The sequence below is a fragment of the Columba livia genome, chromosome 10 (genome assembly GCF_036013475.1).
Source record: "Columba livia isolate bColLiv1 breed racing homer chromosome 10, bColLiv1.pat.W.v2, whole genome shotgun sequence".
Taxonomy (NCBI): domain Eukaryota; kingdom Metazoa; phylum Chordata; class Aves; order Columbiformes; family Columbidae; genus Columba; species Columba livia.
In genome coordinates this window covers 17854278-17881141 of record NC_088611.1, presented here as the reverse complement: position 1 = coordinate 17881141, position 26864 = coordinate 17854278, and the positions used below count along the sequence as shown (strand labels likewise).

General features: G+C 45.2%; 3 protein-coding genes across 11 annotated transcripts in view; 2 read left to right on the top strand and 1 right to left on the bottom strand.

Moving 5' to 3' along the window:
- PXK (PX domain containing serine/threonine kinase like) overlaps positions 1-12728 on the top strand; it is a 37078-nt gene extending 24350 nt beyond the window's left edge. The window contains exons 13-19 of one of the 7 annotated variants that reach the window (XM_065075583.1): positions 1594-1642; positions 2317-2394; positions 2847-2933; positions 3534-3603; positions 4554-4613; positions 8243-8325; positions 11634-12728. In XM_065075583.1, the coding sequence (XP_064931655.1) occupies positions 1594-1642; positions 2317-2394; positions 2847-2933; positions 3534-3603; positions 4554-4613; positions 8243-8298 (400 nt within the window). In that variant the 3' untranslated portion in view covers positions 8299-8325; positions 11634-12728. Of the gene's footprint in view, positions 1-1593; positions 1643-2316; positions 2395-2846; positions 2934-3533; positions 3604-4198; positions 4485-4550; positions 4614-7941; positions 7977-8242; positions 8326-11633 lie in introns of those variants that run through there. The other 6 variants (XM_065075582.1, XM_065075586.1, XM_065075584.1 and 3 more) reach the window with 6 other exon arrangements.
- Positions 12729-13468: 740 nt separating this feature from the next.
- Positions 13469-17839, bottom strand: PDHB (pyruvate dehydrogenase E1 subunit beta). The gene is made up of 9 exons (XM_065075587.1): positions 17504-17839; positions 17221-17328; positions 17087-17149; positions 16969-17004; positions 16585-16870; positions 15746-15856; positions 15010-15101; positions 14423-14564; positions 13469-14046 (listed from the first exon to the last, which is right to left on the bottom strand). Exons 1-9 carry the CDS (start codon positions 17639-17641, stop codon positions 13901-13903), a joined length of 1122 nt encoding a protein of 373 aa, XP_064931659.1. The 5' UTR covers positions 17642-17839; the 3' UTR covers positions 13469-13900.
- Positions 17840-17961: 122 nt separating this feature from the next.
- On the top strand, positions 17962-26007 carry KCTD6 (potassium channel tetramerization domain containing 6). 3 transcript variants are annotated; one of them, XM_065075592.1, is made up of 4 exons: positions 18050-18182; positions 21041-21221; positions 23307-23414; positions 24608-26007. In XM_065075592.1, the coding sequence occupies exons 3-4, from the start codon at positions 23388-23390 to the stop codon at positions 25292-25294; spliced, it is 714 nt and encodes a 237-aa protein (XP_064931664.1). In that variant the 5' UTR covers positions 18050-18182; positions 21041-21221; positions 23307-23387; the 3' UTR covers positions 25295-26007. The 3 variants fall into 3 exon arrangements, with proteins under 3 accessions (XP_064931663.1, XP_064931664.1, XP_064931666.1); XM_065075591.1 differs by lacking the exon at positions 21041-21221 and having other exon boundaries at positions 17962-18182; XM_065075594.1 differs by lacking the exons at positions 18050-18182; positions 21041-21221 and adding an exon at positions 18231-18354.
- The last annotated feature ends 857 nt before the right edge of the window (positions 26008-26864 follow it).

Here is a 26864-nt window from a genome sequence, read left to right as displayed (position 1 = left end):
GATATCTCGCTTTCCTCAGCAGTGACTTTTAGACCGGGTCTGGGTATCAAACATTGTGTAGTTCTGGCTGTTTTTTGCAGGCCTGGCTTAGGGATTCTCTGAAGCTTAGACAGAATAAATGTCACCAGCATGTTGAGCGTAGAACCACAGTTCCTGGTGGGGAGTTCTTTTATTTTTTCTTAATACGAGGTGCCAGAGTCGCGACCTTATAAATGACTGATTGCCTGTACCTAAATCTGGGTCTGATCTCACCGTGTACAGATTCCAGGATGTTTAGAGCGTGTTCCAAGATTCGTATTTCCTGGCTGGGAAGAGTCACTGCCGGCTTGTCTCACCTTCAATTCCTTCTCCTGCTCCCTTCCTCTGCTCTCAAAGGAGGTGGGAGGTAGAAGAATGTAATTGGGCAGAAATACTATAGGAAAACTCAGGAATATATAGGTCTTAGCAGATGTTGAACAAGCCAAGTGCAGCTGCTGCTGAAATGTAGGATGTTATACTACATTCCCTTCATACCAATGCTCTTCACAAAGCTGTTCTACATAGATGTGCAATACAGTTAATGTAATTTAAAGAAATTAATTTAAATATTTGTTAACCTTTACTATTTTTTGTGACCATATAAACTATGTTTTAAGGACATGTAATCAAAAAAGGTCAGACAAACACCCTATAAACAGGGCTGAACTTTCTTGTTTGTTTTTGAAGTCTTAATATTTGCTTTATTTCTGATTTTTTCACGCAATACTGTTCTTATAAACTTGATTCTGGACTTAGATTTGTTTTCTCTAATAAAGGCCTGTGATAGTTTTCCACAGTGAACAGCAACAAAAGATCTCGGAAATATTTATCTCAGAGCAGATTTGAGATCTCTTTCTGGGATGGTTTTCTAGTATGTTCTCCAGAGCAAAGTATCTTGAAATGGACTAACTAGTTTATTTGCAGACTACCATTGCCCTCTAGTGTCTTTGTTCTGGATGGAGAAGGATTAATCATTTACACTGTTGCTGCTGATAGCATAGATATTAGAATATTTGCTTTAGTTGCCTTTGCTGGAGTACAGACAAGAGTGCAAATATTTTCAAACGTTAAGTTCACTCATTGATCTTTCACATGGTTCATGGTAAAGCTAAAACAATAGATGTGCTAAGAGAGTTTTCTTCAAAAGAGCAAGGATTTTGTTTAGGTGAAATGTAAAATAAAGTGCCTGGTAATCTCTTGTCATTAAAGAATCGATATATTTTTAAGGAAAAGGCTTTTTTTGAGAGAGAGAGAGAACCCTTCTCTGCCTTTGATACCTGTACCCGTTCTATCAGCTTTCAAAATACTTCTTGCTTACAGTGCCATCAGTAATGGCCCCATTCTGAAGGCTGGATGCTGCTAATTTTACAGCAGTGCTTGGAAAATAAAGAGCAGTACATAAAAACCTGTGAGAAAAAAACCACCAGTGGCCTGGGGATGAGGACAGAGAAGCAAAAAGAGAAAGAGGGACTTAAGTGAACAGTACCAGTAATACATTCGCTGTGGTTCTGCCTGTCTCATGGGGATAAGATTAATTTTTTTTGTTGTGTTTTTCCTTTTTTCTTCTACTCACAGATTATTCAGTGACGTCCTGCTAACAAACTCCGAGAAACCGCAGTTTAAGGTAGAGTTGACCATTGATTTGCTGATGTTTGTGGAAGCGCCAGGCTGTGGGTAGCTGTGCATTGATGGACAGGCAGGATAGAGGAGAGCTGCCTTGATTTGACTTTATGGTGATTGCCTTCAGCATTTGGATTTCTTTGCTGACTTGTACCCAAGAACATTATATCACCCCTTAGAAGGGGGACACGGTGTGACCCACGTGTGTTCAAGTGCAGCTCCTCTCTGTAGCTCATTTTTGGGACTGATGCTGCTGGTCTATCCAAGCAGAGGCTGCTGAGTAACACGGGTCCCTTGCAGTGAGAGGAAACAAAAAGCTGATTTTGCTGGGTGAGACCGTCAGTTCCAGCACTGCAGCGCTGGGGCGTTTGAGGAGCCCCATCCGTGGCAGTTTGGGGATGTGACTGGAGTATCAGAATAGTTGGCTGGCCCTGCCATTAGAGTGGCCCTTCCATTATTTGGTGTTTCTTTGTCTCTGCTGTTAGATCTGTAGCTAGGTTCGGAATGGAAAACATGCATTTACAGTGTTCTTTTCTCCCTCACTAAGGGAATAGTGTCAGAACTTGGGGCTTTAGATGAGCAACATGATCAGATAAGTGGTGAGATTTGGCTGGTGAAGTTGGGTTTCCCTTTATCACATTTTGTGCTATGATTTTTTTGTTCTCCATTCTGTACTAGATTCCTACTAAGCTAAAGGAGGCATTGAAAACCTCCAAGGAATGCATAGAAAAGCGATTAACAGAAGAACAGAAATTGGTAACGTCTGCATTCTTTTATTGTATTTCCTACAGACATTCCATTTCCTCTTATCACTTATCACCACATCAGCTGGCAGTGACAACACTTTTACACGGGGAAAATGAGTTTTTACTCGCTTAAAGTGATTTTGAGTAATAAAGGCTTTCATCAGCAGATTTGTTTTCTCTAAAATGCAGTGTGAGGAGTTGAACAGCTGTTGGCTGTATGGCATTTCACTGTTTTAAGTGATGCTGCCTCACAGGCAGTGGCACCTACATTAAAGGATCACTTGAACTGCAGTACGAGGCTCCACCGTCTACCAGCAACAGCAAAGTTAAAAACTCAAAATAACAAAAGAGCACTAAACATGCAAAGTGACTACAGTGTGTTTCCTTGTACCCCAACCGTGTCTGATAACATTTAAGATCTTAACATGGTCTTTTTTTTGTGTTTTTCCCTTCATTCTGAAGATTCACCAGCACAGAAGGCTGACAAGAGCTCAATCTCATCATGGCTCTGAGGAGGAGAAAAAGAAAAGGAAGATCTTAGCCCGAAAGGTGAGCCGCCTTTAATTAGGCTTCTCATACAGAAAAAAGACTCATATCTTTTTTGAATGTTTAGCACACACAACCACAGGTATGCTACTCTGTTCTCTCCTGTGTTTTTCTGTGCTGCTTCCTGGTTGTTTTCACTTCTGTAGCAACCCAACAAGCTACTTAAGAAGTTTAAATTACAATGGTAGCTGACTTGCTTATTTGTTTAACCGAGGTTCTGTATGAAATCGGGCTTAGTCAGCACCTCGCACACAGGTGACCAACAGCCTGTGCTGCTTCCTGCTGCCCTGGGAGGCATCGGAGCCTTTTCCAGTCAGCTCCTGCATTCCTTCCTTTTTGCTGGGTCAGTTTTCTGCCTTTCCCTTGTGGTCAGAGGGCTCTGAAGGTGCCCTGGTTACTGGCCTGGAGATACCTGAGTGCAGAACAGCCTCACTGTGCTTTTCATTGTGGCAGCACGTGTTGGGTGTGGGGAGAGGGATGCTGGCTGTTGATAAACCTTGTGTGATACAGCGGGTGCTGTTACAAATCCGTGTGTCAGTTCAGCCCTTATCACGGGGAGCAGTTATTCACTCCTGCCTTCTGTTTCTTCTGCTTGCTTTAAAGAAATCGAAACGCTCTGCCTATGAAAGTGGGGAAGAACACTCAGCAAAATACAGCAACTCAAATAACTCAGGTAACTACAGAGAGGAGAGTTCTCTTCTACACTGCTATGTCAATGTTGTTTGTTTTGTTGCTGTCATTTTCTGGCTTAAAAGATCCAGGGTCACCAGCAGTTTATACATTAATGTTGTACTAAACCCAATACCATTGTTTTGGGTATTTAATAACAGATATATTGAAGGCTTTAAAATATTGTCAGTGTTAGATTTTCAGCTGCCTAATACAAAACAATGTGTCCTCTCTTCTGTGCCTCATTCCTAAAAAAAAACCCAACTCTCTCTTCAATCTGTTTGACATTTGAGTGGAATAATTATAACATCCACTATTTGGGCCACTTCATGCAGCCTTCAGGGAGAAACTCCGGTGATCTGTATTCTGTATGAAGGTGTTAAGATGAATGAGAAAATTATCTGTTTAACTGCTGCATCAGTGCCAGATTCTGAAACAACAGAGCTTGTATTTAGTTAAAGAGAACGGTCAGTGCTACTGAACAGTGTAATAGAGCTGACTTGCCTGGCTAAAATGTGTTCAAAAGCAGCTTGTTGTGGAATAGTCAGGTATCAGATTAACTTGTGGAGTACAGCAACTGACTGTAAATCATCTCTTAGAAGGAGAGCTGGGGTGCCATCTGTGCAGTGGCACAACTCTTAAGGAGAACAGAATTTGGACACTGAAATCCAACAGCCTAAGCAACAGAAAAGAATTGTTTCCCATTGAGGAATACTGTTGAGTGCGGTTCTTATGGGGTTGGACGTTCTCCTGTGTGCTGGAAAAGCCTCGCTGGTCAGCTGGGGTCTGAGTGACACTGTTTGCATGAATGGGAATCCTTGCCCAGATTTCAGTGGAAGCAGGATTGGATCTTCAGTCAATAAAGCCGGCCTGTTTCTAACAGTCTGTCGTGTCTGCCTGTGTTGAATTTTAATGTCACAGCTTTAGTTACTAGACTGTTGTTTTATTTAGCAGGCTCTGGGGCGAGTTCCCCATTAACATCTCCATCATCCCCCACTCCGCCCTCTACAGCAGGTAAGTTCGAGTCATTACAGCGTTTGTCTTTTTCTTTGTTTTTATTTTCCTTGCCCCAACTGGGGGTGTTATTCCCAAGGAATGGTGGCTTTCAAGAGTGGAACACAGATGGCTTTTATCTTGTGTCCGTGCGGTTATTTGCTCTCTTTTGAGGGCCATAGAGAACCCTTTAATACTGTTCTTTTTCATCTAATAACCTCTCTTGAGTTACACATGATATGATTTACCCATAGAGTATAAGTGCTTACTTCAAAATCTGTATTGCTCTAGTCCTACCGACATCACTATTTTCCAGACGTTTTCTGGGCCTCATGTTACAGTGCATTTGTTCTGCTGTTAATGGTCTGTTGACTTTGAAATACTGGTTGCTGACCCTTTGTTTTTGTATGTTGTCTCTCTACACCTGTACTGCTGTGATTGTAGCTTCAGGAATTTTGGGTGTGACAAATTCAGTGGCTTAGGCTGCGTAAATCTCCCCCATTCTGCTACAGCCCATTGATAACACCAGGAGAACTGGTAGAAACAAGTCAGAGGCTGATCCGGCTTAAAAATAATATCTTTATTACTTTTGACAGACAAAAATGATGTATTTTTTAAAATTTTTGCCCAGTTCCCTCTTCCAGTTTGCTGGGTAGCTGTGCAAACAGTTTTGCTAAATATTTAGGACAGGTGGTGGGAAGTGGTAAAGAATCTGCTTGAGTGGGCAATAGAAATGCCTGTGAAAATCTGATTACAAATGTGAATATTGAGCAATAGCGAATGTGCTTCAGTCTGAAAGGCTGGAAGAGGAGCACCGGAAAACAGTAAGAGCACAAGGTGTTATTGGAACACATTTCTAGGAGGGAAGCAGTCCGTGGCGTTGCCGTTTGTTATGGTGACTCATGCCATATGATTTCTAGTCCCAGGAACTTTCTGCACAGCACAACTCGTTAACTGAAGCAACACAATCAAATTTGCGTTTGCTGCGGATGGTCTTTCAAAGGGCACTGCAGTCAGCATGATGCGATTCAAGTCAGGATGAAATTCAAATTAGTCGTTTCTCCTCCAGGTTGGGGGTATGTTCAAGTGTATATTTTATGAACTAACTTGTCCCACTTAGTCTAAACAAGGTAATTACTGTTATTGTGTTGCACAGTAACAGTGCTGCTCACTGGACATACTGACTCTTAGCTGGAGGGTTTATTTCAAGTTCTATGCGCTTTTTAAAGAGGAAATAGCTAAAAATGCAAAAGAAATCCTTATGCCTCCCAAATGGACAGATGTTTAGAATACCTTTTTTTTTTTTCTGCAATAAAACTACCTTTTACTTACATTTTAACTGTAACATGTTGGAACTTGGTTGAAAGCCTTTTAGAGTTTTGAGCATGCGATGCAGGTTTATGTGTAGACATGGCTCAGATGGCTAAAAATGGCTCAAGTTTGGGCTCAGAATCGGGGTCTGTTGTCACAGTGGAGTGGTCACCCTGCTGTCGGTGTCCTCATGGTGACTCATGCTGATCAGCCCCGTTCGACACGGGGCACTTTGCCCTAATGCCTTCAAATGGGAAAGTGTTTCATTGTGCCGATGGCTTCGATGCATTTGATCGGGTGGAAGGGCAACTGTCACCATTTCAGGAATGCTTTTGTGAGTAGAATTCACAGAAGAGATTTGAGATATTAGCTCTAACGAAAGCTAGTATACTTAATTTTTTTCACCAGTGATATTGTAGTTTTAGCTGTTCTAAGCGAGTGTGCTATTAATGACCCTGTTAAGACTCGCTGGCCCCAGGGTAGACTTTCTTTGCGACAGATGATGGATCTATAGCTTGTATCTCTCTCTTCCAGTTTCTTTGTACTTACAAAGGACCTTTACCTCCAAACCAAAATTGCTTGTGGGTATCAGTGTGTTGAGATGACTGTCAGAAGGGGAATGAGGCTTTCCATCTGTCTGTCTGGCTTGGTTGTGGTTGTGTTAGAATCATGACACATCAAAGCATCTTGCTGATATGATGCCACGGCAAAACAAAGGCTGACATGGAGAAGTGTGCCCAGCAGAAGCTTTTGCCCTTGTCCTGGCCCGTAACCAACCAAATCTGTGTTGTGTGTGGGTACGTGCAGAGCCAGAGACGCTGAGCAGAGGGGAACAGGCTCCAGGTTGAGGTGCCCTGGGGAAGGAACCTTGTTCAGGGGGTTCCTCACACTTTGAGCTGTGCTTTGTTCCTGAATAAAGGCCTTGTGAGACTTAGCTTGCAGCAGGGTGCTTGGTACGGTCAATGCAAAACATAGCGAGAAATAAAATGATTGCTGGCTTCAGTTGTCTTCGTAGCGATAGCTGGAGGATCAGATGCACGACCTGCTGCAAGGGGAAAGGTGTTACTAGAAACGCGGCACTCATGGGCTTTTCTCATTGACTAGAATGTTTGGGGCTGGTTTTGTTGCAGATACTTGGCTAAATATAATCTTTGAAATACATTGTTTAGATCGTGGCAAGTGATTCTCGTGTATTTTCCCATGTTTCTGATATTCTCTCTTGATTTTTTTTTTCCCCTCTTGCACAATTCTTTGCCTTCTTGAAAATGTGTTATTTTTCTTTGTGGCTCTGAGCTGTGTCTGGGATCAGAAGGGATGGAGAACACTGGGTATGGGTTATTTAAAATTTCGCTGCATCTTTTCTAAATCCAGTAAGCCCATAACATACCAGTGAGCTCTGTTACAACAGAGAGAAGTCTTGAGGGCACCATTTTTGCTTCCCTGTGGGCATAACAGTGAGAGAGTTGTACTTAACTTTAGCTGTCATTTCTGTGCCAGTTGTTCTGAATCCTTCAGTACAACATATGTTTCATAGACACCCATATGGTGCATCTCTTCTGCTCTTCACCTTTCTGTAAGACAATCTGAATGCTTCAGCAAATGCTGTTCTTGAGTAGCACTTATCCGTGGAGCATAACTGTAAATACAGGTGTTAATATGACAGGAATTGTTCCTTAAACGGAGTGGGTTTCCTCTTCTATAGCTAATCGTCCTGCAGATTTCTTGCTAAATCTCTCTAAATGCACTTTAATCCTGTAAAACTCGAATTATGGCATGTGGAACTGAAAGCGTGTGTGTTGTATTTGTTCATCAAGTATAATAATGTTTACAGCATGGAAAATTGTGGTTCATTATTTAGAATCAAAGTATTGTATATGTAATATGAGACAGTCAATCTGCTATCCTCATGTTTGTCAGTGCATAAGAATGTATTGGTTTTGTACTAACTTTTCAGCTAACGGAATCTGTATTTCTTACTTTGCCACGAGAACCGGCTGATTAACTTGTGTCCTCTTTCTTTCTCTGCTGTCTTCAATAGAGCATGCATCATTTTGAACGCGAATTTTCGGAAAAGTAAGCTAATGCTGATTTATCTCTTTAAAGATGCTCTGTTTCTGTATGGGAAAGCTGAATGCAAATCTTGAACTTGCTTAGTATTGGGAGGGAATAGAAGAAAAAGATCTCAACGTTCTTATGAATTATTTTAATGAAATATAGCATCTTTAAAAACTCTATCACTAAAATGACTAGTTTGCATTCCATTCTCAGCCACGTTTTTAATGCTGTTTGCACAATTACTGTCACTTTAAATTCATAATTAAGTTTTTGTTTCAATTCAGGCATCAAGTTTACAGCATCTGATTTACTTCCTATTCCTTTTAACACACTCTCTTAACAAAAATGTCCCTGTAAAAAACCCTTGGTAAGTTCTTGTTTGTGTGTTTTATTCTTATCACTGCATGAATGAGTAAAATGTGTGTTTGCAGGCAACTTCTTCCAACATATGTATTGGAAAGCTCTAGTTATAACTGTTTTTTCTAGTAAATACAGGAAAACATTTCACTGTTGGACAGAGCAATTTGAACTGTAGACATAACTGCATATCCAGTGTGAATTAAGATTTCCTTTGCACCGCTCATGTCAAGAAGGGAAGGACAGCCTGGTTTTGATTGACTAATTGAAATGAGTTGATTTGAAGATTACCAGAACCACACTCTGAATTAACAGGTTCAATAAGTAATGCTCATAGCTAGTCAGATATCACCCTAAGACCTGTGTGTATTTGTTTTAAGGCAGAGCTCAGGTGTAGGAGTATCATTGCCTGTAGGCAATCTCCCACTAGTTTAACTGTACGATGTCAGCAGCAACATTTCAGTAATAGTCAGTCCGGAGGAATTTACCCAACTTACAGGAAGGAAAGCGGCCTCTCCCTCTACTTCCCCGTCTTTTTGCTCCCATTGTAAAATAACCAGACCAAAATCTGAATGTGACACATGGAATCTTGACGTAATAACACTTAGTGATCCAGGCACTTAGTGGCTTTATCGCCCCCCTCTCTGTCACGTGTACCTTGTTTCACTGCACGTTACCATTGTATTTGTATTCCGTACGGAGTCCTGGCCACTGTTTCCACGGTCATTCCTTGTGTCATTCTTGTACAACTACTTGCGTAGCCTCTTCAACCTCACCGTGCAATTCCAGCCAAAGAATCTTGTCTCTGTTCTCCGCAGTTCTTGCATCTCTTTCAAGCCATTTCGTTTATGATGAGCTGGTCCTGGCCCTTTTACAGTGTTCATCGGATCGGTTTGGCGATGGCGCGGGTGCGCCAGTCCCCGCTGTTCTGCTCTCTCCACTTTAACCACAACAGTGATTATTTTACTGTAACTGTCCTCAGTCTTGTTCTTCCTTTGGCAAAGTGTCAGGATTTGCTTTCCTGTGCTTTGCTGGCTATCTGTACACCCGTGAGGAATGGGACTCTAACCTACGGGATGGTTTTCCAGTATTTTTGATGACAAATTGACTTACAGCTTTGGCTGGTGTAAGAAAGTAGATTAGGAACTTAGATGGCCCCAAGGCATCACTATGCAGTTTACTTCAGTTTGTGCTAACATTGTGTAATGTTTTGATTACTTAAGAGAGCGGTCGATCCACATGCAACAGGCATGTTGAATTCTTTCCGTTGATCTCTGAAATTTCTACTAGGACTTGAGTATTTCTTCTGGAAAGGAGGAGCGCGAAGATGAGCCCAATATGTATATCCATGTTTAGTTGCCACAGAAGGCTTTCGTGCCAATGAGAATGTCTCCTGAAGAGCTGGAAGTGCTAAAATCACAGCATGAATTAAAGTACACTGGCAAAATTGGATGCTTTGTGTGAATACTCTGCATTTTGAGCTTGCTCCCATGTGGAAAAAGTCTCCTTTCGAAGACTGGTACAAACAGAACATGACGGAGCTTTGAGTTACGACTTTCATGTAGTATTACTGCTTTTTTAAATTACAGCAGTTACTTTTTGTACTATTACTTGTTAATCTAAGAGCAAGTGTTAGTGAGGAATTGAGAGAGAAGTGGAGCACAGAGAGCTTTGCCTGCTTTTTGTTTTCTGTAGCCGAGCTTTACCTTTCATTGAATGCCTCGAGTCCGTGTGGCAGAACGTCCTTTACTTAAAGGATTGCTCTTGCTCAGTACTTGCTTACTTCACAGCAAGCAGTTCTACTTCAGTAACCATCGTCTCTTGGCTGTCCTCAGGTTGTTTGTAGTTTTGGTTGGAAGAGACCCTCAAGATCATGGAGTCCAACCATAAACATTTACAGAGTAATTTCTCCAAAGCAAAAATGAGACTCTACTTAAATATTTCCATATCTTCTATATAGAGTGGCCTATCACATGAGATTTTTTGGGCACTCTTGTTATTTCTGGTACTTTTACATCTTTGAAAGACAGCAATCTGAGCAATTTTATTTTTTTTATAGTTATTTATATGCTGAATCTTGTTGCTTTAGATTCGTGTACTACTTGATACATAGATAAGATATGTATCATTGTTCTTGCCACTCACTAATATATTCCTCTTTGTAGGGTAGAGCTACCAAAAGCAAGTGTTAAACTATATATACCATCTGTCTCTCTAGTCTTACTTTGAAGTAACTTATGATTCACTGTTTAATAGTTCTAAGGTATTAATAATTATGCCTCTGCTCATTCCAGAAGAGGAGACTAGACAAGCCCTTCATTCCCCATAGACTGGGGATGTGCTGTAGATGCCACCTTCACGCGGATGTCCTGTGGGACGGCAGGCGCTCACCTCTGAAACCCTTTGCTCTGACTCCAGCACGAATCTTTGATGGTGCTTGTGTGGAAATGATGGAGCAATGTGCAGCAGCTGAGTTGCACAAGATCAGGGTGTTGAGGGCAAATAGGGCCACCTGCCTGGAGCTGAGCGGCCAGGAGACACCTCCACACGCCGCTGTTGGGCTCCGGCTTCCCAGGGAGTCATGATGTGGAGGTTGAGACATGAGGAGAAACAGGAGATGGATGTGACTGGGGTAGAAAGCAAAAGCCGAAGTGCAGAAGTGACTGGTGGGAGCGCAAGAGGCAGGCACGGGGTGTGAGTGGCAGGTGGTTGTGATTCATTCATTCTGTGAAACGTGTATTTGTTATAACATGTTCGGAGAAAGTCTGACAGTTCTGTGGAAGTGTAAAACGCTTCCAGAAAACTCTATCTGCAGTTAGTGCTTTAAAAATGGAATGTAATCTGACCAAGCAGTCATCACAAATCCTGCAGTGATGTGCTCCTTTGTCAGAATGTAAAATTAGTTGTGTGAATAAGAACAAGTAGCAAGATTTGCTTCCAGACTTTCTTACTGTTCATGACCCAAAGAGCAAACTAAGTCACTGGGGACAAACAAGAGAAACTGAGGCTGGGAATTTCTGTTCAGTGATCTCCATCTCCCTCAGTACAAGGTCACATTTGAGTCATGTTTGCATCCCTGAGTACTGAGGCACTTCAGCCTTTGTTTTAGAGGTGTCTCAGAAGACACAGCTCACCTGCAGATAGAGGGATCTGATCACTTGGGCATTTTTTCATCCGTTCTGTTTTTCACACTCCACTGGCTCTGAAGGAACGAGGTGACTAGTGCAGGACTGACCCAGTCCAACCAAGCAGCCGCAGTCCTGTGCGGCAGGACCTCCTCGACGTAATCAAACTCCATCTTCTCTCTCAACTTAACAGGAGCGTTGTCGATACCCCCAGCACCGCCACCGCCGCCCCTGCCACCAGCAGCTCCTCCCCCGAGTGCAGAGGTGCCAGCGCAGCCCAGCCCGCAGCCCCAGGTCACCGCGAGCCGCGGAGCCTTGCTCAGCTCCATCCAAAACTTTCAGAAAGGAACTCTGAAGAAAACACAGACCTGCGACTACAGCGCTCCCAGGATCAGCTGAGGCCGCTGGCCACGCCAGGATTCAATTCCCTCTCCCGCTCCTGTGCCGTCTCGGAACGAGCCCGATGCACCAGCACGTAGCGGCTCATCTTGCTGTAGCTCCATTTACTTCTTTTCTCAGCTTTTCTGGAGTAGCAGCACTACCCCGAATCGCTGCCGTGCTGCGAGAACTCCCTTCTTTACTTGCTTTCAAGAACTTTGTTCTCTAGCTACAGTTTCAGGGGTACAGCAACTTCTATGTAGCTGAATAAAAATGCCAAAATAGGAATGACCATGATCATGGTGAATTAATGCATTGTTTTTCTAGTTCTATTCCACCCTCTTTTTTTTTGTTGTTTTTCCAAATTGCAGGAATGTAGTTTTAGTCTGCTCGGTTTTTCAGCACTTTTCACCCAGTTTTAACTCATCTTGATTCTTGCTGTGCTGAATCAGCGAGTTTTGTTTTAGATAATCCAACACCCTCCTGCCCCCCAACTGTTAAACGTACTGCACAGGTGAGGGAACTGGAGAATTAAATCTTATTCATACCGTATTTGCTGGTGGAGTAAAAATGCTGTTTCATTAAATTGTCTAAATGGACACCCTACCTGTAACTCTAAGGGAAAGTGTTTCTAAATGAGGAAACAGTTGAAATGGGAGTTAATAGGGCACTGGGATATTACTCTTGATTTAGTTAAAGGCAAAGTTACTTCAAGTTAATTCTACAACTTTATTGAAAGATCCTTTTTTGATTTAAAACCTTAAACAAATTGCACTTTAAAGGATTATAGATAATCCATTTTTTTAAATTCAAGTACATCAGTGTTTGTTACTATGCAGAGAATGTCTGTACAAAGTTTCATGTAACCTGTGATATTCGGTCATTTTTATTAAAACGTTAATGGAATTCCTTCGGCAGCGTGGTGGTGGGTATGTTCAGCTAGGATTGCACCTGCCAGCTGGACTTTCTAAGAACCTAAGAGGACTTCTGCTAAAAAGAAATGCCCTGAAGTGTTATTCCTGGCCCTCGCCTGAAATAGCACCCGAGGTGTTGGGTCTGCTCACAGAGGTAAGTGTCTCCTCTCCCACAGTCCCGCGGCCGGGCAGGCTGCCCAGTGCAGGACACACCGCGCTGCAGCGGCTCCTCTGCTCCAGAAGCTGCTGAGCAAAGCCCAGCAGGGCTCTCCCTGCCCGGCAGGAGCAGCCCTGGGCTAAACCCCGGCACACAGAGCTGCCCACAGGCTGCTGCTGCGACCCGGCTCCTCAAACACAACCTCTGCTGCCGCCGCAGACCCAGGCTCGGTACATCTGAATGAAGTAATTTATTTTGCACTGCAAGAACTATAGTTTGCGCATGCTCTTAGCCCACGTGATGAGTTTAGAAAAAGTAATATAGAAGGCAAAGCATCTGGGCAAGTATTATCACTGTATGTGGCAGCTAGTAAAGGAAAAGTAGGTAGTGTCTTCCATCACAGACTGAAGAGGATCAGGACCTTTGTTTAAGCTCTTGTGCAGCAGCTTTCCTGCAGGAGCGGAGCGCTCTTCCAGCTAAACACATCAGCCATCTCTTAGCCCATACTGCAGGTTTCCAAAGCCCCTTTGCACAGGCAGTTGCACTCAACTGTTGAACCGAAAACAAGGCTTCGCTCACTCCAGTTTGACCATTCACCTTTAATAAGCCTCACGGCCATGGCCTCCAGGAGAGCTCTACAGCGTCTTCCAGGGCTGGACTCCTGCTGCGGTTCTTCACTCACCCACCGCTACAGCCAGGTTACCACAGCTCGGCTGGTAATTACAAGTCAAACAGAAATGGAGGATTTTTCTCCTCACTCCAAATTTAGAATCGGAATTCTCCACATACGGTAGCGCTAACCCACCTGAACTGTCAAACAGACAAACATTAGCACATTGTTGCTTATACAAAGTGTGGCGTAGAGGGTAACCCCATATAAATATTCTGGGAGGTCACTATACTTTGTCCACTGTACAAAAGTTCATGTAGCTATACAATAAAGTTACGCATACAACTTGCCCGTCACCATTGATAACTTTAAAGCGGGACTTTAAAACATATATTTACAACTTAGATATTCAAAGTTTTCTTCACTGCAAATATTATATCCTTCACTTGAGGTGTGCAGTTATCTTCTAAGATTTTTGCATAAGGCATAGGAACATCTGCACCGGTACAACGCACAGCTGGAGCATCCAAGTAGTTAAAGGCAGGTCCTGAAACAGAAGACGGTTGTCAGGTTACCATGTACTGCGCTTTTCTCTCAATTCAATTTCTGAGTCCTGATCTATTTAAACAATTTTATTCCCGTAGCTCTAATGTTCCAGAAAGCAATGTTCCTGCTCATTTATCTTCATGTACTATGGTTTAGACAGGAAGTTTCCATCCTGCTTCTCACACAGTCAAGTTCGTGAGGTAAGAATTACAACAGAACACGAGCTGGATCCACACTGTGAAAATCTCTAGAGCGTGACAGGTGGGCTCAGGCTCCTCAGTTATAAACTCCTAACTTTGCTTTCAGCTGGTTTTATCTGAAGTCATCAGGACTTAGACTAGGGAACGAGGGAACGTGTACATTGCAAAACTCGGTACCTTCCATGATCCTGGCACAGATTTCGGCTCCTACTCCAAACTGTGGCCAACCTCCTTCTACAGTTACAAGGTGGTTTGTCTTTACAACGCTGGCTTCCACTGTTTCAATATCCATTGGTCGAATGGTACGCAGATTTATAACCTGGGGAAAAAAAAAAAGGTACTTCTTGATTTTTGTCCTTTAGCACTTTACTCTGACTTTGAAGACAAGACTTTAATAAAATGTCTAACTTTTTATCCTGATAGAGACTGTGCAGAACAGTTTCTGGTGGCTCCTGGAACATCCCAGATCAGTGAGTCTTGCTGTATCGAGATACAACCACACTAATACATATTGTCATTGTTCTGCTTACCATGCGGCTGGCTCAGTCTGAAAATCCTTAGCAGTTCTGCTTTAATTTTGTGATGAAAAGGTCAAATGCAGAAACATGAAATGCCCGTGCTTGGTTCACTAACCGTTAAAGCGTTTACAAATAAAGAAGCTTATAGTAATTACACTGAAATTTTGCAGAGCTTGAACAAGACCCTCTGTTGTTCTTTTTTTTCCCATTTCAGGAAAAGAGAAAACCAACAGAACTGCCACCCACCTCACACTCTACACCTTCTTTGGCGAGTACAGAAGCTGCTTCTATACAGTGTCCAACAGGTCTAGAGTGTGCCACTAATGTAATGTGAGTGCCTAGAACAGAAACAAGTGTTAAAAAAGAAAAACAAAAACCCAAACAACCACCACCACCAAAACCAACCCATAAAACAATAATAATAAAAGAACACTTTACGATTTAAAACTTTTCTCTGGACCTCAGGCTCCTTTCAAGGTAACATTAGGATTCTCTTGTAAATTTAAGTTCCTTAAGTGTATATGAAATGCTAAGTATTCTACACCCATACACAGCATGAAGAGCGGTAGCAGAAGGACTCTGTAAAGACACAACTTTACCCTTCGGTTTGGGAAACTGAGGAGATATTCTAGTTTTCAGATTACCCTTTTCAAACATTCATATAATTAAGTGGTGAATTCTGAACAAATGGACTGAAATATTACAGTGATCTCTTCTGTGTTTTTGACAAAAGTTACACACTAAGGTAATCTCTGTACTAAGGAACAAATCTTTTAGAAAGGTATCGTTTTAGATAAGATACTCAAGTGATTTTTCTTTATATGGGCAACAGAACTATTACATATGTTACAGGATAAAATAACACTTGAACACTGAAGACTTGAAATATTTTTGTGTGCCCCACGGTGGCAGTATTCTGAAAAAAACCCCATCAATCCCCAAGCAGCTCAGTTAATACAGAAACAAACTATTCTCAGCTTACCTGGCCTTTCTATTTTAGCTTTTCCAATTGGAACAACAAAATCCTTTGACTGTGCCTGCTCAGACAATTCAAAGGCAACACCATACAATAATTCATTTTCCAGCATCACAACTAGAAGAAAACATATTTGGATTAACATGTACATCTGCAGGCAGAGGACTGTCCTGATTAACGGTAATACTGCAGCAGAGGAGCTCAGGATGTGAAGCCCATTAGGCAACCAGGACCTGAGTGTGTTTGCAGAAGGAATTTAAAAAATACAAATCACAGTCTTTACTTCAACACCGAATTATTTTAAAATACTGTCTAGAATCAGTCTTAAATGAGATCAGGTATTTAGCTTTTGGTACATGATGGTAGAATCGCTAGTTTTAGAAGTCTCTTAGGTTTTGCATGCTCGTTTCAGAAAAATAAAGACAAAGGCTCCCCAATTTTAATTAATGACGTTTGCAATTTATCATCGGAGTTTCACGATCTGTAAAAATTAGTAACACAGACATTGTATATGCACCAACTCCTCGCTCATCTTCATCCTTTTGAAACCCTTTATGTTAGGATTCATAAATGGTTCTAAGTTTCCTGACTGGTACCAAAGGAGCACTAAAGATATATATCTGACAACAGCACAAAGTTAGTTTATTGTGAGCAAGGCAAGTGACGTAAGAAAATAATAAATACTTCTGTACCCTTGTAAGTGCCCTAAAACTGCAGTAAAGCCACTTTAAGTGTTTTAGGACTTGACTATATTTTTTTGTTTGGTTTAAATAGGGCAGAAGAAGAAACTAAACATTCTTTTCAGGATCAAGTGGTAGGTACTGCCACGATCTCCCCGTGTTCACCTGGATTATCGTCCCGGATTGCTGATTTCAGCAGACCTTTAGCATCTTCTGCGCTCCAAGGACTAACAACTTTCAGTCCCGGGCAGTGTCCGTACCAGGCGGCAAAACATTGCGAGTGCTGAGCAGCGACTCCGGCTGATGCCCCGTTGGGGCCCCGGAAGACGATGGGAACTGGGATGGCTCCCGCGGACATGTAACAGGTCTTGGCAGCGGAGTTTATAACCTGATCGATGGCTTGCATGGAGAAGTTGAACGTCATGAATTCACACACCGGTCTCAACCCCGCCTAGTGAACACATTGAGATGTATCTTAGTATGTTTCTATATAAAAATAGTTTATTTTGAGTGTTTAATTTAGAAGTAAGAGAATATGAATCTACAAACCATAGCAGCACCCACGGCGATGCCCGCAAAGCCCATCTGGAAGAGAAGGAAACCGCGGGTAAGTGCAGGGGAGCGGCTGATGAAGGGATGGCCGGGGACGGAGCGGGGGCAGCCTCACCTCTGAGATGGGGGTGTCGATCACCCTCTTGTCCCCGTACTTCTTCCAGAGTCCCCTGGAGATCTGCGGGGCAGGACAGAGCAGTCAGGCCCCGCCTGAGGCCCCTTCCCGGCCCGGTAAAAGCCGCCACGCACCTTGTAGGCCCCGTCATACTGAGCCACCTCCTCGCCCAGCAGGAAGACGCGCTCGTCCCGCTCCAGCTCCTCATCCAGCGCCTGGTTCAGCGCGTCCCGCACCGTCACCTGCGCGACACCGGCACCGGGCAGGGCGGGGGCACGGCCCGCACCCGCCACGGCCGCGGGGAGTTCCCGCGCCGCCCCGCGCCTCACGGCCCGCCCGCCAGCCCTGAGCGGGGACAAGCCCCTCTCCCCCAACCCCTCTCCCCGGGGTACCCCGTCCCCGCGGCGGCCGCGCTACCTGTGCGGCGGCGGGTGCGGAGAGGCGGAAGCCCCTGCGCTGCTGGAGCGGCCGCCCGGCGGCGCGGCCCTGCGGCGGGAGGCGGGCGCGCAGCGGTGCCCGCAGTCCCGGTGCCAGCAGCCGCAGTGCCGCCGCCATCTTGCCCGTGTCCTCTACCGCCCGCGGCCCCGCCCCCTGCCACCGGCTTCGCCACGCCCCCCGAGCTCTCGCGAGAACGGGCGCGCGCGACGGCGGAAGGCGCGCGGCGCGAGCTTTCTACGTCTCTTCCGGTTTCCCTGCGGTGGCGGCAGTGCCGGGCCCGCTGGGGGCGAGCGCGCTCCCGCCCTGCGCCGCCGGGGACGCGCATGGCTCGGGCTGCCGCGCTCCAACCGCGGCCGCGGCTTCGCCTCCTGGCGACGGGGCTGCCCGGGCCGGGACCCGCCCAACCCCCGCGGTGACGCCGCGGCCGGGAACAGGGCCGAGGCGGGTGCCGAGCGCGGCCACCGGGGCTGGCGGCCCTGAGGTGAACGGGGGCGGTGATCGCCCCTCCCACCCCCGCCGGGAGGGGGCGCGGCCGCGGGGCGTGGCCCGGTCAGGACACACCTTCGCTCCGCCCCTGCCGGCGGCTGCACGGGCTCACGCTCAGCCGTCCCCGCCGCTGCCGCCGCCGGGCTCTGCCTCAGTGCCGGGAGTTGCGCCCGTGAGTGCCGGGCCGGGCCGCCGCGGGGCTGGGGGTGCGGGGCCGAGCGCCCGGGGCCTGCCCTGGTACGGGGGAGCGCCGAGGGACCGGCCGCCTGGGGCCCGTGTGGGGCGGGGTCCCCGCAGCCTCTGTGGGGAGCGCCTGGAGGCGGGACGGGCGCGTCCCCGGTGCGGTGAGGGACGGGGCGCGGGGTTGGGCTCCCGGGGCATTTTCGGTGCTGGGGAGGGCCGCGGGGCAGGAGGCCGGGGCTCCGGGGTTAGGGTGGGGATGGAACGGGCGGTGCCGGGGTCCTGTGCCCGCCTGGGCTGGCGGAAGGAGCGGGAAGGATGCGAGGGTGGGAGCCGGGGTGCTCGGGGGTGATCTTTGGTAGGAAGGGGCTGGGATACGTGGGTCTTGCCCCATGCGGGAGAAGAGAGGGTTGTCCCGCCCGCCCGGGAGAGGAGGCAGAGCTGGGACACCGGTTTGGGGTGCAGGCGAGGGCCTGGGCTCTTGGGTCATTTGCTAGGGGGAGGCAAAATGTCTGGGTTGGTTTCCAGCATCTTTGCTGAATCATTGTGATCCTGGGGAGAGTTCTTCCACCGTGAGCTCTCTGGCTCCTCTCTGATGGAAGGTGGCACTTCCCAGCTCCTGCTGCAAGCCTGGGCCCCTCTCTGGCCGGGGCTCACGGGGGGATTCCTGCCCCATCTCCCTGTTGCTCCTTGGTCCACGCACGTGCTGAGCCCCACTGGTGTGTGCAGGGAGGTCGGTGTTGCTGGCACCTGCCAGCCTGCAAAACTGTTTGGAGACACACTTCCACATGCAGACAACTACTGGTTCGTTTCACAGAAGCTAAATACAGGGGTGAAACCCAAGTGTTGTTATAGGTGTGGAAAACCTGGGTGCCTTGGGTTGTTTCAACAGCACAGGGCCAGCAAGGCCAGGCTAGACACAAGTGTCTTCCTTTGGCTCTTGTGAGAGGAGGCCTAAAGTGATATCGTGATGTGGGCTCTTTGGATAAGTAGCAATTAAAATAAAAGTTTGGAACCTGGACTTAAACCAGGATGTTGTAGAGCTCCTTAGAGGAGGGAAGGAACTTCAGGACCTTGGAACTTATAGTGAGGCAACTGGACATAAAGGAGTGAAAATGCTGAGTGGCTGGTATGAGTGTTTCTATTAGTAAAAAGCAACTAAAGAAAAGCAAGAACTAAGTTAATTTTTAATAAACTGTATTAGTAATTGCAAACCTGACATGTGTAGAAGGTGATGGCTGCTTTCTTTAGTGAAGCTGATCTACTGAATTACCGTAAGATTCGTTAACTGGTTGTTTTAAGAGCTTCCCTCCTCCTTGCTCCTTTGGTGAGGTAGCGCGGTGCTGGATCCTCACTGTTTCGCTTTGGAGACTGTCTTCTCACTGTACGGTTTGGTGGAGTACAGTCATCCCTGCTGCTAGCTTGGGTTTTGTCAGTTCAGGTGAGTCACCCCTAATGATTTACAATAAAGACTTGCCTTTCAAATGTTATGCGTGGCTGGAGAATAGAGAGGTTGTCCGTGTGCAGTGTAACTGTGCGGAGGGCAGGAGTTTCTTTTCCTCGTCTTTTGAGATCTAAGTGTGAGAGGCAGCGAGCTCACTAAGTGGGTGAGTAGTTTGAAATACCCTGTATAAATACAGTGCTAGCTTCACTCTTTTTAAGTTGCCATTGGTAAAATTCCCATCAACTCTATATTTGACCTAGAAATCTAAAGTAACTGTTGAGGTTAAGCAGCTTGTTGTGTAACCTTGATACCAAACTATCCATTAAAGACTAGTGCCACAAATAAATCCTTTCATTCTTTTCTTGGAAGAACTAGATGAAAAACATTCAGAGCAAACCAGGTGGCGTGTGCCTCTTGACTTTTACCTGTAAGGTGTATTTCTGCTCCTCCTTTAAGTAGCTGTGTACAACACAAACAGTGTGATGTTCTCCAGGTGCAGTGCATAGCCTGTGGCCCTGACCAGATGTAGAGCACATGGTTCCAGGAGTGCAAGTGCTTGACGGTGCTGCTCGTGTCCCCTGGGCCTGTCCTGAGCCCACGTGCGTGTGTGTGTGTGTGTGTGTTCACAGATGCAGATGTTCGGCTGACTCTCATTTGCTTTCCCTGAATTTCAGCTTGCGAAATGGTTGTGTGTTAGCAGCTCCGTTCTGGGAAAAGCGCTGCTGAAGTTAATGGGACTACCTGTTTCGGTGGTGGTGCTGGTAAACGGCCTTGTAATCCTCTGAGTCATAATATATGAAATAAGAGCAAGCATTTTATAAATGCAGGTATCCAGTTTGGTGTATTAAGTGTAAAATGATGACTTGAGTGCTTTTCTGCTCACCTCTCATTGCGCGGTTCTGGGTCTGGATGTGCTTGGTGCTGCACTACGGCAGCAGCTGTGATCACGGTGCTGTGTTGTCTCCCTGCTCGCAGGAGAAGCTTAGCGAGAGCCGGGCTGTGGTTTGACACGATCAGCGCACTTCTGCTCTCACCACAGGATGTCATCCTGCTTGGCTTAAATGGTGTCAGCATTTTGGCCGAGTTTTATCTTAAATTAGTATTTCTTGTGGTTGTTAAAGACGGGCTGTCCTGGGATATGGCTGCACGTCGTCTGTTCTCCTCTGGATGCGAGTGGCCACGTTAGTCAGGCTGTCCCTGGGTGTGGGATGTTGTGTGACACACAGACAAGCTGGCTGGAGGCCGCACATCCCAGGACGCGGATGGAATGAGTGTCTGCCCAGCCCTGCTGATGTGTCGCTGTATTTCATTCAGGAAGGATTTAAAGCATCACTGAAGGGGCGTATGTCACGAAGGGTGCACGTCCACACCTTTGTTGTGATGTGGTTTGCTAATCCTCATCTCAGGTTGTACCTGACCGGAGCTACTTCTGCCTGTGAAGCTGTCTAGAAATTCCCAGGCTGATGAGGGAAGCAACAGACAGTTGCGATCGCACTCAGCCACTTTGGGGCGGCCTCTCGATATCGTCCCTTCGCGTTGTGCATCTCGCTGCTGTGCTGTGTGTGCCTGGTGACTCCTTACGGAAAGGTCAGTGGGACTTCTCGATGCCACTTGCATGTTGCGGGCTGGGTTTGTTTCAGCTAATTGCTCTCATAAATTATTCACTCCGGTGTTACATAGCAGTGCTGTGATCAAAGATTACTTCATGCTTTCCTACAGACAGGCGGCGTCATCTGTTTCTTTCCCTCATAAAGTCCTGATTCATCTGTGGTGTGGACTTAGATGCTGACCAAAATATCTGTCCATCAGTTTAAGTAACTCTGGACATCTGTCTGTCTTTGAAATATTCTGAGTGTAGCACTCCACTTAATTTCATTAAGACTGCAAATCTCTTCTGTCATGATTACCAGGGAAGTTTCTGGCTGGCTGCGCAGTTTCTTTTCCAAGTGAATTTTTTTCTTGAATATCAGAAACCTGTACCAGTCTCTCCTATGGTTTTATGCATCTGTGTGTTATACTGGTGTTGTACTTGACCAGAATAATAACTCTAAGTACATTTTCCTTAAGAGAAAAAAGTACTGGAATTTAAAATGTCTGGGCTATTGATAAAAGTTAATGAGCTCTACTTGAATGACAATTTCAAGTTAAAAAAAACTGAGTGAATTCGTTTCTTGGTTTGTGAGCAGTTAAAAATAATTACAGAGGTTGGCAAAAGAGCTGGTATTCCAGGTTTATCTGCTGTCAGGGCAGGGGGAGCTTTAATGTACTTTCTTGAGGCATGATCTGTCTCTAATTTGTAAAAACAAGATCCTGGTATGACTAGTTCTGTATCTTAGTATTCCTTAGTCTTCTGTTGTCTGACCTCACGATTTTCATATACTGGTCTTGTTTTTTCTGCTCTTCAATACATCCAGAGGCAGCTGAGGCTGTGCCCAGGCTGGGCGTTTGGGCAGGTGGCAGAGCCCACAGAGCTGGGACGTGCTGCCTTGTTCTGGGGTGAACGAGACCGACCTCGTTTGCTGGGAATGAGAAGGGCAAGTGATCTTTTTGGTTGGGAATGAACTGTGGAAGTTGTTTTGGAATATAGGGCTCCGGCTCAGCGAAATCTTTGTGCTGCTTGTAGCTCAGTGAGCATGTGTTGAAATTTTTTGATAAAGACGATGGGAATAGAAGTCTTGGTAACTGTGTGGTCTTTGAGATGTAAAAATAAACAAAGCTGAGAAGCTGTACCCTACTTAAAACAGACTGACCTAAATTTTCGGCAGTTCTAGCAGAGAGGCAGGTTCTGGGTAGGGATAAAGGCTTGTTGACAACAGGCTTCCCAGTCCACGCGTCGCTTGCTGTGGAAAATCTCCACTGGTGTCTGGGGTCATTGCTTCCCCCTCCTCGAGTTGCACAACCCGGGCTGTGGGTTTCCCTCGCTGCATCGGCGTGGAGAGAGTCCCCTTGTTATGCAAGTCAGCAGCTCAGCATCTTCTGGGAAGTTACGGCACGAACCGCTTCTCAAATTGCTTTTGTTGGAGCGTTGTTGAAAACATATTTCATGTCCTTTGGCTTGTCCCTAAAGAGATTTCTTTCGAGAGTGTCTGTGAAGCCCACTCGTACTCTTTGTAGATTAATGTTCTTGCCATCAGTTGCAGTTCTCCACTACTGAATTATTAGTTCTGCAGTGAGATTCTTTTTTCTTCTTACTGTCCATTGACTTTCATGCCTGATTTATTCTTCTGCGCAGTTTGAAACTGGAGCATGAGAATTTTGACTAATATTAACGGATCACGTGTATGACCTTAACGGCCAAATAAACTTTTTTAGTTGAGAAAAGGGAATCTGTCTTTGTAAGTACTCACAGTTTCCCAGGTGAAAGGGAGTCCATTTGTGAACGTACGTTATCCTTAGAGGCACGTTGGTTGTTACTTAACAGAACTGGCATGGTCAGGCAGCTGGTGATTACCCGTGTGCTCCGGAGGCAGCCCTGTGGGTAGCGGGAAGGGAGAAGGAGGGAAAAGCTCGTTTGTAGTTTCTCCTGCTAATGTGGCTTTGTAGCTGAATGTTCTCCTGGCAGAGAGCCTGCCTGTGATTAGGAAGCGTTTCCCTCGGTTATCCTTGTAGGTACTGACGGTCTGCCATGTTTTGTTCTTTGTTTTGTGGTGTTGTGTGTGCTTTTTCCTGCAGGAAGACAATAAGAGGTGAATTGCGTATCCTTTCGGCAGCCTTCTGTAAACTTGGAATACCGTGGTTCAAGCAACTGAACAGATGGATAATGGAGACTGGGGATATATGGTAAGTGACCTGCGGACGTGTGTGCTTGTGCTGTGCGGTACAGCTGGGCTTTCGAGATCCTGCGGTAAGAGTCCTTCCAGATCTGGCTTGTGTAGATCCAGAGCTTCAGTCATGTGAGAAGAAAACTGCGTGTTAGGACAGCTTACTGACATTCTCTGGAGTGCTTTGCCTCGCATGCTGTTTGTGGGGAGAGCTCAGGTTCGTATTTCATAGGTACAATCAGTGAGTACTTAACTGACTCCTTAAGCTCACGGTTACTGTTTTCCTAATACACAAAAACTGAAAGTAGTTCGTGCTTCCTGCATATAATTTTAAGGACTTTGTCATTTTATTTATAAAGAAAAATATTTTTCCATGTAAACCCTGTTTCAAACGAGGCAAATCCATCTTATTTTTCTCTTCCCTTTCTCTAAACATTCTGCTGCCATGCATATGTCTCTTTTCTCTGGCTGGCCTCCGTCCTGGTTGTTAGGGTTGGTGGCCAGATGGGATTTATGTTCCTTTCTCTCTTGCTTCCTCATGTGCTATCTGGAAGCTGATGCAGACGGGTTTGTGCTCTGCCTCTTTCTTCCACGCAGCATGCTAATTTGCTAATAAATATTTCTTTATAGAGTTAAAAGCTGAAAGATTTTTTGTTTTCTTGTTTCAGTAATGCCTCTTAATGGGTTATTTTGATGGTGAGCTCTTGGTCCTGTGTCTAAACTTGCACCATCATCCTCTTCTGAGGGGGAGAGAGAGCCTTAAGATTTGTTCAGCTGATATTTTTCTTCTTCTTTTTGTTTGTTCTAGAGTGAGAAACAGATTGAAAGTAAAGAACACTGACAGGCCTCATTCAGACTAACTCGTTCTTCAGGAAATCTCTCTGTTCTCATTTCCCCATCTGTAGAATAGGAAAAAAAACTTGTTGCCCAAATGCAAAACTTCAGTGACAGTAGCTCACTTGTTAAGATTTCCAAAGCATTCTGGAAATGCACGTTCTGAATGTTAAGTATCATCCTGTCTGGTTGCCAGTTGTGCCTTGCTGCTGGGTGGCTCAGATTAGTTCGGGTTTAAACACCACTTAGAGGCTTCGAATGGGGAAGTGTGACTCCTCAGAGCCTGCGGTTTTCAAACAGTATTTGCCATGTGTGTTGGTGAGGGGATCGAGTCTTCTTGCGGTGGCTTGATAAACTCTGCCATTTCTCTCTTTCTAGATGACCGATCCAGTCACGCTAAATGTGGGTGGACACATGTACACGACATCCCTCACAACTCTCACGAGATATCCTGACTCGATGCTCGGGGCCATGTTCAGGGGAGACTTCCCCACTGCCAGGGACTCTCAGGGCAATTACTTCATTGACAGAGATGGACCACTTTTCCGTTATGTTCTTAACTTTTTAAGGACCTCAGAGCTCACTTTGCCACTGGACTTCAAGGAGTTTGACCTACTTCGAAAGGAAGCGGACTTCTATCAGATCGAACCACTAATTCAGTGTCTTAATGACCCCAAGCCGCTGTATCCCGTGGATACCTTTGAGGAGGTGGTGGAGCTCTCCAGCACACGGAAACTTTCCAAGTACTCCAACCCGGTGGCTGTCATCATCACGCAGCTCACTATCACGACGAAAGTCCATTCCTTACTGGAAGGCATTTCAAACCACTTCACTAAGTGGAATAAGCACATGATGGACACCAGGGACTGCCAGGTTTCCTTCACTTTTGGGCCGTGCGATTACCACCAGGAAGTGTCGCTCCGAGTCCATCTGATGGAGTACATCACAAAACAAGGCTTCACGATCAGGAACACCCGCGTTCACCACATGAGCGAGCGAGCCAACGAGAACACAGTGGAGCACAACTGGACTTTCTGCAGACTGGCACGGAAAACAGATGACTGATTCTGACTCCGCAGGAGCCACTTCAGTGATTAGCAACTTAATGGGACAGTAAACCCGAGAGAGTCTGGATTTTGACTAAAGCAACAATGTGGGCTTTTTTTTATACGACTATTTATTGTTTATCCATAAAGACTGGAGGAGTTTCCTTCTCTAGCAGCTCTGTCCTTTTGTCCTGTTCAGAAAAAAAACATGCATGTGCCTGTTCAGTCAAGACACCTTTTTGTTTGAAAGAGGGAGTCCGAAGAATTAGTACGATAGGGTATTTTGTGTCATTAACACAATTCTCTGACGCAACTTAAAGTGCTAAAATTACCTCCGTTAAAATGGTTTCTAATCCATCTAATGCTATGATACTGGGAGCAAGAAACAAACAATTTAAGATGCGGTTGGGGAAAAGCTGCTATCATGTAGACTAATTTAGTTTCTAAATCAATAAACAGTATTGTAATATTCTAGGAAAACCAATCCCACCCTTTAAAAGTACTTGATAAGTACAGTTTCTTACAGTTATGACAACTGTTTCTTTCTATGCATATAAATCAAGCAACCAAATATTATCTGTAGCCATGGAAATATGATTAGAAATATTTATATTGGATTCTAAATGCAAAATGTCCCTGTGGTAGAATTCTTATTTTTTAATGCCTGGTGCAATATTATTCCCAAGTGTAATGCCTGCCAGCAAGAACCTAATAAAAATGTGAAATACAGAATACTATTTTGTATTTTTTTGTTTGTTTTCTAGAACTCTGATACTTAAAAAACCAAAACCAACCAAGCAAACCCACCCAAAACCTGTTTTTCTATTCTGCAGAGTAGTTCCCGTGCTCTCGTAGGGCTCCATTCTTCTCCATTATTGATGTACTTTGATCCTTTTTGTCTTAATCAGTTGATTTAACTGTCCCTGTTACAGAAAAAGGTTATGCTTTGAAAACTGCATGACGGTGAACAAAAGAATGGCAAGTGTGTGTACTGGGGTAGGGGTGGAGGGAACACAGAGCCTAAATACTTGTAGCTGCTGAGTGGTGTCTGGTTTGTCAGCGGTTTATCTAGTGACTTTACATAATTTTAACCGTGGAGTGCTGTTCTGATGGTGTTCAAGTCAAGGCACTTGGATTCTGTATTTTTACTCAATTTTGAGTAAAATTTTGAGGAGGCTTAGAGGTGACCTCATCACTCTCTATAACTACCTGAAGGGAAGTTATAGCCAGGGGGGGATTGGTCTCTTCTCCCAGGCAGTCAGCAACAGGACAAGGGGGCATGGGCTTAAACTCTGCCAGGGGAAATTTAGGCTGGATATTAGAAAGAAATTCTTTACGGAGAGAGTGGTCAGGCATTGGAATGGCTGCCCAGGGAGGTGCTGGACTCAGCAGCCCTGGAGGTTTTTAAACTGAGAATGGACATGGCACTTAGTGCCATGATCTAGTAAACGGACTAGAGTTGGACCAAGGGTTGGACTCAATGATCTCTGAGGTCTTTTCCAACCCAGTTGATTCTGTGATTCTGTGATTGACCATTTCTGCTTATCATGGGCACTTTGTCATAGTTATTAGCAGGATTTCTGGTTATG